The sequence below is a fragment of the Sinocyclocheilus rhinocerous genome, unplaced genomic scaffold, assembly GCF_001515625.1.
Source record: "Sinocyclocheilus rhinocerous isolate Xijiao unplaced genomic scaffold, SAMN03320098_v1.1 scaffold135, whole genome shotgun sequence".
Lineage (NCBI taxonomy): Eukaryota > Metazoa > Chordata > Actinopteri > Cypriniformes > Cyprinidae > Sinocyclocheilus > Sinocyclocheilus rhinocerous.
The window spans coordinates 536,912-547,137 of record NW_015632028.1 but is presented as its reverse complement, the minus strand read 5'-3'; the positions used below and the strand labels follow the sequence as shown (position 1 = coordinate 547,137).

Below are 10,226 nucleotides of genomic sequence, written 5' to 3'. Positions count from 1 at the left end.
ATATGCTTTCGATTGGTGCAAATGAGGTCTGGTTTCACGCGAACCGCGGCAGCGCACACAGTCTGATCTGGACTTTGGCGCCGGTCCAGAGACCCAATCACACGGAGCGGATCATATGCGCGAGTCGGCATATATTAAACACTTTTACAACTACACAGCCTCAGCATGATTATGACCACTATTTTGTTTTACGAGTTTCATATTGAATCTAGGGGGTAATCTATTAGACTGTGGCTGTCAAATGTGGCTTTACCGAGCTCAATGGCTCTGGCCCGAGCAGATATAAACAAATCGCTATTGGCTATTTTAAAAAGGGGGCGTGGCTGCTCGATATGTCTCGCCCTCTCTTCCTGTTTCAGTTGAAATTACATCACCACATAGAATAATGCTGCGTGTTTCAAGGCACTTCAGGGGACCTTTTAAATTTTAAATTTTCCAGAAAAGATTTATTTACTTAACTGAATTTAAGTATTAAATTTAAAAACATATTCCCATACAGGATTTTTTTTGTTTTGTTTTTAAAGGGAACGTCTGCTTTACTTTTTTTTTTGCGAAATATACCGTCACATTTTTGTTTGATTTTGGGATTGAATATGACCGTTTCTTTGTGAGATTGACATTCTTATCTTTTTCCCCCAATTTATTTTTATTTTCACTGTTTGGGTTTGGTGATCATGGCCTTTTTAAGACTTATCTGAGGCCAATTTTAATGTTAAGTGGCTAATGTTTGGAATATGGCAGCAAAAGTTGGGCATAGATCTCTGAAAAATCCTTGTTGTTTTTTGTTATAGTGTTTGATGCTTTAGATAATTACCTGAAGTTCTTGTTTTCCCTTTATCTTGAAGGGCGTGGACGACGCGTTTTATACTTTAGTCCGAGAAATCCGGAAGCACAAGGAGAAGATGAGCAAGGAGGGCAAGAAGAAAAAGAAGAAATCCAAAACAAAATGTGTATTAATGTGAACAAGCCTTTCCTGTCATTATAGACTCAAAAAAAAAAAAAAGTTCCACAACTGCATTTTGTACATTACACTAAATTATTAGCCTGTTCAAAATACAGAATGGATCCTTATTCTACTTGCTTTCATAAAAGAAATAAGCTTTACTTCTCGTTCGGTGCCAGTTGCCCCAAAGTGTTGGTCCCTTGACACATTTCTGGCTTATTTTACCGGGTGGGCTGTCAGAGCTTGTGTTATTTTGCAGTTGGTTTATCTAGAGTAGTTTTAGTAGATTTATAAGGAAAGGTGAGGACATGAAAACAGGCTTTTGGTGTGATGTATGAGAGAGATAGCTGTTTAGCCGTGAAATTTGCATGCGAGTCACTCGATTTTACAGGAACTGAAACTTTGAGGAATCATTTTTTTTAGGACCAACACTTTCAGGTGGTGTTTTGATACATTTATCACTGTGTATGACCCTGCCTTTGGATGTCCCAGACTTCCCAAAACAACCTGCATGTGAACTTCCATTGTAGTCGGATTAACGCGCCCTCTCTCGAAAGCCATGTATGGTGAAATCTTAACCACGTTAACCTTATTTCCCTGTATGCATGCTGTGTCCTGTTCATTAAACTTCCAGGGAACGGTAATGCGTTGAATGCTGTATAATAGCCACTGTCCTGCAGAATAGATTCGATTTCAACATAGCCATTGTTCATTTTTCTGATATTTTCAGTTAAATTCATGAGGGTTTATACAAGTCAAAATCTGCTAAGAGGTAACACCATGTCAAAATATATCTTCATTAGGCAACAAAATTAAATGTAAAATGCTTGGCAGGCTTGTAAAAATCAAGTTGTATTGTGCACATTCATTTTGGACAGACAAAATGATACATTCAGCTGCCGCAAGTTCGTTGACTTGAAAATCAATGTTTTTCTTTTTGTTTGTTTGTTTTTCGAAGTTCTTTTTATTCTCTTATAAATCATAAAAGTCTTTGATTTAAACCTATGAAAATACAGATCCTGTTGTAAATAATAGTGCAAAATCACTTTGTTCAATTACAACCCTTAGCAGATTTTAACAAAAAAAAAATAAAGCTGCAGTTGACCAATCGGAGTCAAGTATTCCAGAGAGTATTTCGAATCTCTCCTCTGTAAGTATCTACATTAGCGAAAAGCCTCACTTCTGCACTCAGAGGAGCATTTTTATTACGTATGAATATTTACCAGCCAAACAGCACCTTTGAAGGCTGATTTTGTTTTTTGCTCAATTTTGATTAGTGAATATAACCTACTGTACCACTAGTTGTTGTGATGCAAATATATGTAAAAAAGGAACAAAACAAATGCCTTGTTTGTTTTTTCTGCCATCAACCATCAAGACATTCTGGTTCTAGAAGCCCAATTATAGTCGAACAGAAGCTGGACGCATAATTTCCCAAGACGCAGTCGTGATCTAGTATACTAAGGCAAAATGTGGCTAGCTTAGTTCTGAAGGGCAAATTTTCAGCCATCACTCAAACCAAAGAGAGTGATATAAAGATTTATTTTGTGTGGCAATACTTGTGATGTCATGAGATGATGTCATTTATAGGAGATTTACAATATATGAGCAGAATGTTGCTTTAAAACCTTCGGTGAGCTGTTTTACCATGCGTCCTTAACCGTGACTAGTTTGCTTTTCTGGTAATTGTTTCTATATTGCTGTTTGACTAATACAGAGAAATCTAAACGGGAAATAAATCAGGATGTCTGCTCATATGCAAAGTTAAGTGTTTTGGGTGATTTTCTGTTCCCTTTAAAGTCATTTTGCTAGCCGTCTGTAACGCGAGTAGCTAAGTCATTCGATATTTTTTGAATAGTTTCTGTTCTGAAATGTTCTGTCTGTTTGTGTGCCAACTGCAAATGTTGATAAAATGGTTCACGTATATACATGGACCTTGTTTTAACAGCCTTTGTACGGTTGTGATAAGAAAGATGAATATTTTGTAAATTGTGCTTTTTTTTATTTTTTTTTTGGTTTAATGAATTGAGTGACACTTAATTGTAATTAAGGGTCATGTGTTAACGTCTAGGAGAAAGTGGCGATCTGAGGTCGTCTTTCGCATCTTTCATGTTTTGGTGAATGTGATTGTTGGGATGAGGAAAGCTGTTCTCAGATCGGTACGTTTTATAAATGCAACCCAATCCTGTTTTTCCCCATTAATCTCACCAGTCTTATTTAATGTGTAATTAAAAGAAGTACATAAAACCCACAGGAGAGACTCTGTGTCTGTTTGTTGGTTAAGAATGAATGCAAAATTATACCAAGTTAATTGCTGAACTTACTCTTTCCAAAGGTGAATCTCATGAAACCTCATAAGAACATTGTATCCCCAAAATCACATTTTGTTATATTTTACATCCATGTTTTTAAATGTTTTTGTGCTTACCAAAGCTGAATTTAATTGATCAAAATACAGTAATAATGTAAAATATTATTACAATATAAAATAAGTGTTTTTATTTTAATATATTGTAAAATGTAATTTATTCCTGTGATGCAAAGCTGAGTTTTCAGCATCATTACTCCAGTCTTCAGTGTCACATGATCCTTCAGAAATCATAATAATATCCTGATTTGCTGCTCAAGAAACATTTCTGAATATTATCAATGTTGAAAACAATTGTGCTGATAAATATTTTTGTGGAAACGGATACATTTGTTTTTCTGGATTCTTCAATCGAAAGTTTAGAAATGAATAGACAGCATTTATTTGTAATAGAAATCTTTTGTAACGTAAAAGTATTTACTGTCACTTTTGATCAATTTAATGCAGAAAAAAATTGTTTCATAAAAGAAATCTAACTTTTGAATGGTGTATGCATTTATATGTATATTGAATTGAAGCAGTCATTTTCATGAGATTCACTCTGATACGTTTGCATGCATGTCTCTTATGTGCCACAAAGTGGCAGTATTCTCTCATGCCATGCTATAATAGTTTCTCAGATGGTCTTCTGTAATGTCATCCTAACAGAATTAAAATTACAGGCACTCTCAATAACTCCCTGATTTAATCCGGGGCACGGTATCATTTCTTCGCCGTAATTACATTCGCCACGTGAAATTAAATATCGAGCTTGCTGTGGATTTGAAACCTACCTTTGTCTCTGGTGCCAAGATGAATAGGTTGTTCCATATTAGTTTAGCTGCAGGCGGAAAGGACACGTTTCATAGGATAAGCCTTTTGCAATTAATAATGCAGTTTTTAAATGTGATTGCGGTGCTCGGGTGTCCTGTCTGGTGTCTTGAATACAATTTTACAATAAAAATATACATGTATTGTTTAATTATGCTGTGTGGAAAACCTACAGAAACCTCAATAGAACATGGGCCCAACATTGATTTTGGTTTTAAAATGTATTTTTTTTTGCCATGTTAATCCTCTCAAAGCACTTAAAGTCAAGGTAAACCTTCTGACCAATTTTCATAATTTTTTTCATGACCTTTTCGTCATTCATTCGTGATTACTAGATAAGGATTTTTAATCCTTCTAGGCGGATTTAATTTGTATGTCAGGTACTAATCTTTTGAATTAATATACAGTATTTGATCAGTTTTACTTATTAGTATGTAATCCCATTTCTGCCACATGAGGAAAAAATCATGCTTTGATAAATCCTAACATAAAAAGTATTAACTGACATAAAAGGCAAGACTGATACGAAGTCATAATTGTGAGATAAACGGCCATAAGAGATGAAGACATAATTATGAGAGAAAAAAATGAAATGAGGAAAAAGTCATTATGACAATCATGTCAATTGTCAAATTATGACAATGAATATGAGATAATTGACACAATTTTGACCAAGTTTTGAAAATATTATTTTTTTAAATAAATTTTGACTTCAATAGTCAAAATTGTGAGATGCTAAGTCATAATCCAAAGATAAACAGTCAAGATTAGTAATTTTTATGAGACTGACTTGACTTTTTATTTAACTTAGTTTGTCATAATTTTGACCTTTTATGTCACAAACTCACAATTATGACTTAGCATGTCAGTTTTTTCTTTTTACCTCATAGTTATGATTTAGTACATCTTAATTTTGACACTGACTTTTTAATCTTACAATTATGACTACTTATGTCACAATTAAGATTTAACGCAGCATGATTTTTTTCTTATGTTGTGGAAATAAGCTACCATATTTTACACAACCAGACAGCTGATGAAACATTTTATCTTTCAATATAAAAAAATGTATATCACTTTCATTCACAAATAGCAAAACTTTTAGCGAAACATGCTAGAAATTGTGATGGCTTACATTGTAGTCACTGAAACTAAAGATGGAATGGGATTGTTTTTTTTTGTTTGTTTTTTTTTGTCTTAATGTATTCCAAATGTTTTGGGGTCAAAATGTCAGGGCCCAAGTATATGATTCAGCCCACAGCTAAATTTTGATTGTCCGTCCTCTTGAGCTCTGAACTAATTGTGTCCTAACTCTTGAAAAATGTGTCTGTGACCACAGTTGTTCATTTTACATCCTTGTCTTGTAGTGGACAACCAGGTGAACTTAACACTCAATCACTGTCTCACAAATGTTTTTGAACCAAGGACCACTTTGTTTTCATTCAGTTTTTCCAAAGCCCTGTCCACAACCCAATTTAGGTAAAGAAAAAAAATACATGAATGCGTGTTACACTTGAAATGATGATGTGATAGACTCTCAAATCCTCTTGTTAACCATTAAAATAGAACTATTGGTGGCACCATCACTCCAAGAGCACAAATAGTGTAAGAAAATGGGAGACTCCATTAAATTATGCAGACTATTTCTTGACTGTATGATAGCCCTGAAAGGAGAGAATGGAGAGGAAAATACAAGCTGGAGCAGCCACTGTAAATCCTCCTCTTGATTCTCCTGGGTGCACCTTAGGCCAGACCCTGTCAGTCAAACCTCCTCCACAGCTGTAATCTCTGGACAACAATGAGGGGACTGCATGTCTGATAAAACTGCTGAAACTGAGCAATCCTTATTCGCAGAACCTCCGGTGGGCCGAGAGGACAGTGAAATGGTGGATGTTCAGAAGTTGACAGACTAACAACTCTCTCAAACATGTCTGTGAAATCCCTCCCAAACTAGGACAAAGATATTTGTCAACGTTGCAAAATGTTCCTGGATACAAAGTGAATTTTCATCGGTCTCTTCAAAAGTTCTTACCTTCTTGCATTGTTGAGTAGACGGTAATGAGGCCAGTAAGGAGACAGTATGAATGCAAAATAAAGCACACACACATACAAAACTACAGTAAAACAGTAATGTTGTGAAATCTTTTATACAATTACTATTTTCTGTTTTCATATATTTTAAAATGTAATTTATTCTGATGGCAAGGTTGAATTTTCAGAATATTTTACTCCAGTCTGCAGTGTCACATGATCCAAATATGCTGATTTGTTGCTCAAGAAATATTTCTTATTATTATCAATGTTGAAAACAGTTTTTGATGAATGATGAATAGAAAGTTCAATAGAACAGCATGTAAAAGTTTTTACTGTCAGTTTTAATTAAATGCATACTTGCTGAATAAAAGTAATAATTTATTTATAAAATCTTACTGACCCCCAAGTTTAGTTAGTACATATATATGTAAGACATAAATAAATGCAATACAATATGATACGAAAAAAAAAATATGTAGCCTGTATAGAGACCTGACCTGGTATTTTATAATTGATTTATTGAGGTTAAAAAAGAGAAAGAAGAAGAATATTGAAGAATAAGAATATGGATATTTTCAAGGGCAATGTATGGCAGGTATAGGACAAAAATATACTTAGTAGCAGTTCAGCTATTAATGGTAGAGTAGGTGATTTTGGAGAGGCTAGCAATAGCAAGCTAGCTTTGAAAGCATAAGATCCCACCCTCCCTGCAAATCACTCTCTAAAGCCACGACTCCTCCAAAACACATGAACGCGCACAGGCAGATTAAAGGCTAACCAGCGACACGATGAGAGAGAGACGGCGTTGGTGGAGGATTGAATGCAACACTGTCAGGAATATGGAATATGATTGGACGAACATTTTATGGTCCTATGCCTTCCACAGATTATATAAATACATATAAATACATTTAGACCACTTAACTTAGTGATTGCAAGTGGGATGTGAAGAGATTTTCAACCAGCATAACAAAAGAAATTTGAACCATATCACCTACCCTGCCTTTGAGTAACTAAGGGAGGAACTTATTTTACTTTTGTTGTACTGCATAAAGCAGCAGGACAGGGTAGTCATCATAATAGGATCCCTAACAAAAACACCATGAATTTTTAAACACCTAGAGGCAACAACTGTGTGACAGCGATAAAGAGAGATTTGCTGAGGGTCACGGCTGAGAGAAAGAAGATCTCAGTCTTGTCAAGATTAAGATTTTGATATGTCAGGCATACAGAGATTGCAGACATCAAGACAGAAGGGGACATGTAAAGCTAAGTGTCATCAGCACATCAGCGATAAGAGAAGCCATGCAATTAAATGACAATTCAGAGCTATCTATAAATGTCTGAATGTAGACAGGAAAGAGTAACGGTTTCAGCACCGAGCCCTGTGGAACTCCCACAGTGGGGCTTTTCCAGCTAACTTGGTGTGGTTCTCCTGGGAAGTGCCTACTTATTTGAAAAACATAGACCTTAGACCATATTGAATTTTACATGGATGAAAACAAAGCTGTGAGGGATAGAATTAAAATCTTCACAATGGAATGCACTGAATAAAGGTCCTAGATTGCATGCATTTTTCAAAACTCACAACTTTCAAAAGTGTTTCATGAAGTTTTTTCTTTTCAAAAGATGTTTTGTCCGCTGAACAATCGGTATGTTAAACTACAGTACAATCTATTGAACACACTGTACTTATATTCCTCACAGCCTCGTTTTTATTCCTATTATATAATTAATATGGCCCTGCATTAAAAGGATTTTGGTCAGAACAACATGAACGCAAGTACATCTTATTGCTACCAAGCTTTTTTTTCCTTTCCCCCCTCCCTACAAAATAAAGACCATATGATGCACATTAGGTGTGCAAATTATAATTTTTTTAAATAATATTTTATCAATTACATTTCAAAAGCATATTCTGGCCAGATTTTTAATCAACAGTAGGTCAACATGTAATTATGAGCAATAAATTTTTTTCAAGTGTTCAAGTAAAAAATATTTTAATTTTTTTAATTTCCCGAGTTGTTCGGTGCTAAAGTGTTGTAACGAAGAGCAAAGTATGCATATCATGTAATGTAATTCATTCAATTTCTGTGCTTGCGAATAATGGGAAAATGTAGTTTGGTGTTCTGTCTCCAAACAGCTAAATGAGTAGTACTGTATGGCAAGTTTTTTTCGCTATTCTTCATCAACAGTATCCTACACAAACGCATAAAAAACTGAATTGTACTATTTTACTTTTAATAAAAAATGTTTCCGTCACGATTCTGCAATTGACACGCCCCGCTTCCCGCCACTCATCATTCACAGAAAGCACGAGGCAGCCGAGAGAGAAGAAAACGATGCAAACAACGACATTAGTGACTCTAGAGAGCTTGGACACGTTCACAACAGGTTTAATTTGTTTTAAATAATAAATACTACGGCGAATGTGTTCGTGAAGAGTAGTGACTGAGTTTTGGTAAGCACAAACGCAAACTATGCTAATTGACAAACTATGCTAATTAAAATGACAATACTAAACTTTGTTTTGATATTTGAAATCTATCTATCTATCTATCTATCTATCTATCTATCTATCTATCTGTCTGTCTAGTATATCTTTTGCTCATTCCTTGTAGTTGTTAATGTTTCTAACACAATATGCTGATTTAGTAAATTCTGCTATAGATGAAACAGTCTATTGGATTAGTTGTTTTTGCATTTCATCCTAAAAAGAATGAATGTTTGTGCATTTAGTTGGAATAAAATGACTGATATAAGATATATTGGTGCTGGGAAACAAAATCAGTATCTCTGTTAATGTTATTGTCTGGTAAGATCTTGAACTGAGCAAGCCCTGTCTTATAAATGCAGGTCAGGTTTTATGGCAAGCCCATCCATTTTGAGAAGAAGAGTTATTCAGTTCACGGATGTTTTATTGATGTCGAGCCACCCAACTAAGCATGAAGATACTTCACATAGGCAAAAGAAGATTCATCGCTCTGGAATAACAGACCTGGATCTCAGGACCTGTGGTGAGGTAAGACTGTATCATCCGCGCACAATGCAACATTTTCAGCTGCTGAAGTGGATCTGAGCTCTTGTTTGTCTTAACAGATATAAAGCTCTTGAGAAAAAGATTGCAAAACCTTGACATTTTTATTTCTTATTCCTGCAAGGTTTGATAGCTTTAAGAGAGGGTAGAGAGATGACCAGTAGTTTTTGAAGTTGATGGATTTTTTTGTGTGAGTGTTGCAGCTTTTGCTGACTGTATTACTTTTCGGCATTTTAAATTGATTTCACTTAACTGCTGAATTGTGAATATTGCAGATACTCTGGCGTTAAAGTCTTGATTGTGACTTGTTCATGCACATAGATGTTGATTAATATTTTGTAATCACAATATCACTTTGTTGTTTCCTAATTGTTACAACAGTTAAAATGAACTTCAAAGATCCACACAGTGGCCTATAGCAAAGCAACCAGACACTGGTCAAGTGAATCTGATAAATTTGACAAATTGGGCAAAAGCTAAAAAGGGCTACTGCCAAAATTGAATGTACATCTGTTATGCACATATTTAATAACCTTTCTTAGTGCATGTGTGGATTGAATATAACAGTTGATTTGGCAGAGGGATAATTTCAGGTTCTTAATTGGGTGCTGTCACAAAAATGTGATTTTTTTAAATTTATTTTTTTGCCCTCTTGATCCACACTCAGTGATTCTATCAAGACATTAGAAAATTAAAACCTGTCAAGCTGAAGACAGTTTTTCAAATTTTGCTAGGTCAAAACAAAAATGAGCCCCCTTCCGCTAAACATATTAGATAATGTGAGATATTTAAAATATGGCAGTGTTTGTTAGAAATTGGAACCAGTGATAAGTGCATTTCTGACATTCACATTAGCACAATATTTACTTGAACAATAATTTATTTATTATATATATATATATATATATATTTGGTCCAGTTCATAATGTGGATGATTAAAGGGGTCATATGATGCGATTTCAAGTTTTCCTTTCTCGTTGGAGTGTTACAAGCTGATTGTGCATAGATAAGATCCCTGAAGTTGCAAAGACTAA

General features: G+C 34.8%; 1 protein-coding gene and 1 long non-coding RNA gene across 8 annotated transcripts in view; both read left to right on the top strand.

Annotated features, from left to right (window-relative positions):
* Window positions 1-2,283, top strand: part of LOC107742054 (GTPase KRas) — an 11,884-nt gene extending 9,601 nt beyond the window's left edge. For 4 of the 5 annotated variants that reach the window (XM_016554904.1, XM_016554908.1, XM_016554906.1 and 1 more), the window contains exon 6: window positions 846-920. Coding sequence is in view for 1 of the 5 variants with exons in the window: in XM_016554909.1 (XP_016410395.1) it covers window positions 846-962 (117 nt within the window). In the remaining 4 variants the exon portion in view is untranslated. Of the gene's footprint in view, window positions 1-845 lie in introns of all 5 variants that reach the window. The other variant, XM_016554909.1, reaches the window with a different exon arrangement.
* Window positions 2,284-8,438: 6,155 nt separating this feature from the next.
* LOC107742050 (uncharacterized) overlaps window positions 8,439-10,226 on the top strand; it is a 38,591-nt gene continuing 36,803 nt past the window's right edge. For all 3 annotated transcript variants that reach the window (XR_001640275.1, XR_001640273.1, XR_001640274.1), the window contains exons 1-2: window positions 8,439-8,616; window positions 9,012-9,177. This is a non-coding gene — a long non-coding RNA (uncharacterized LOC107742050). The remainder of the gene's footprint in view (window positions 8,617-9,011; window positions 9,178-10,226) is intronic.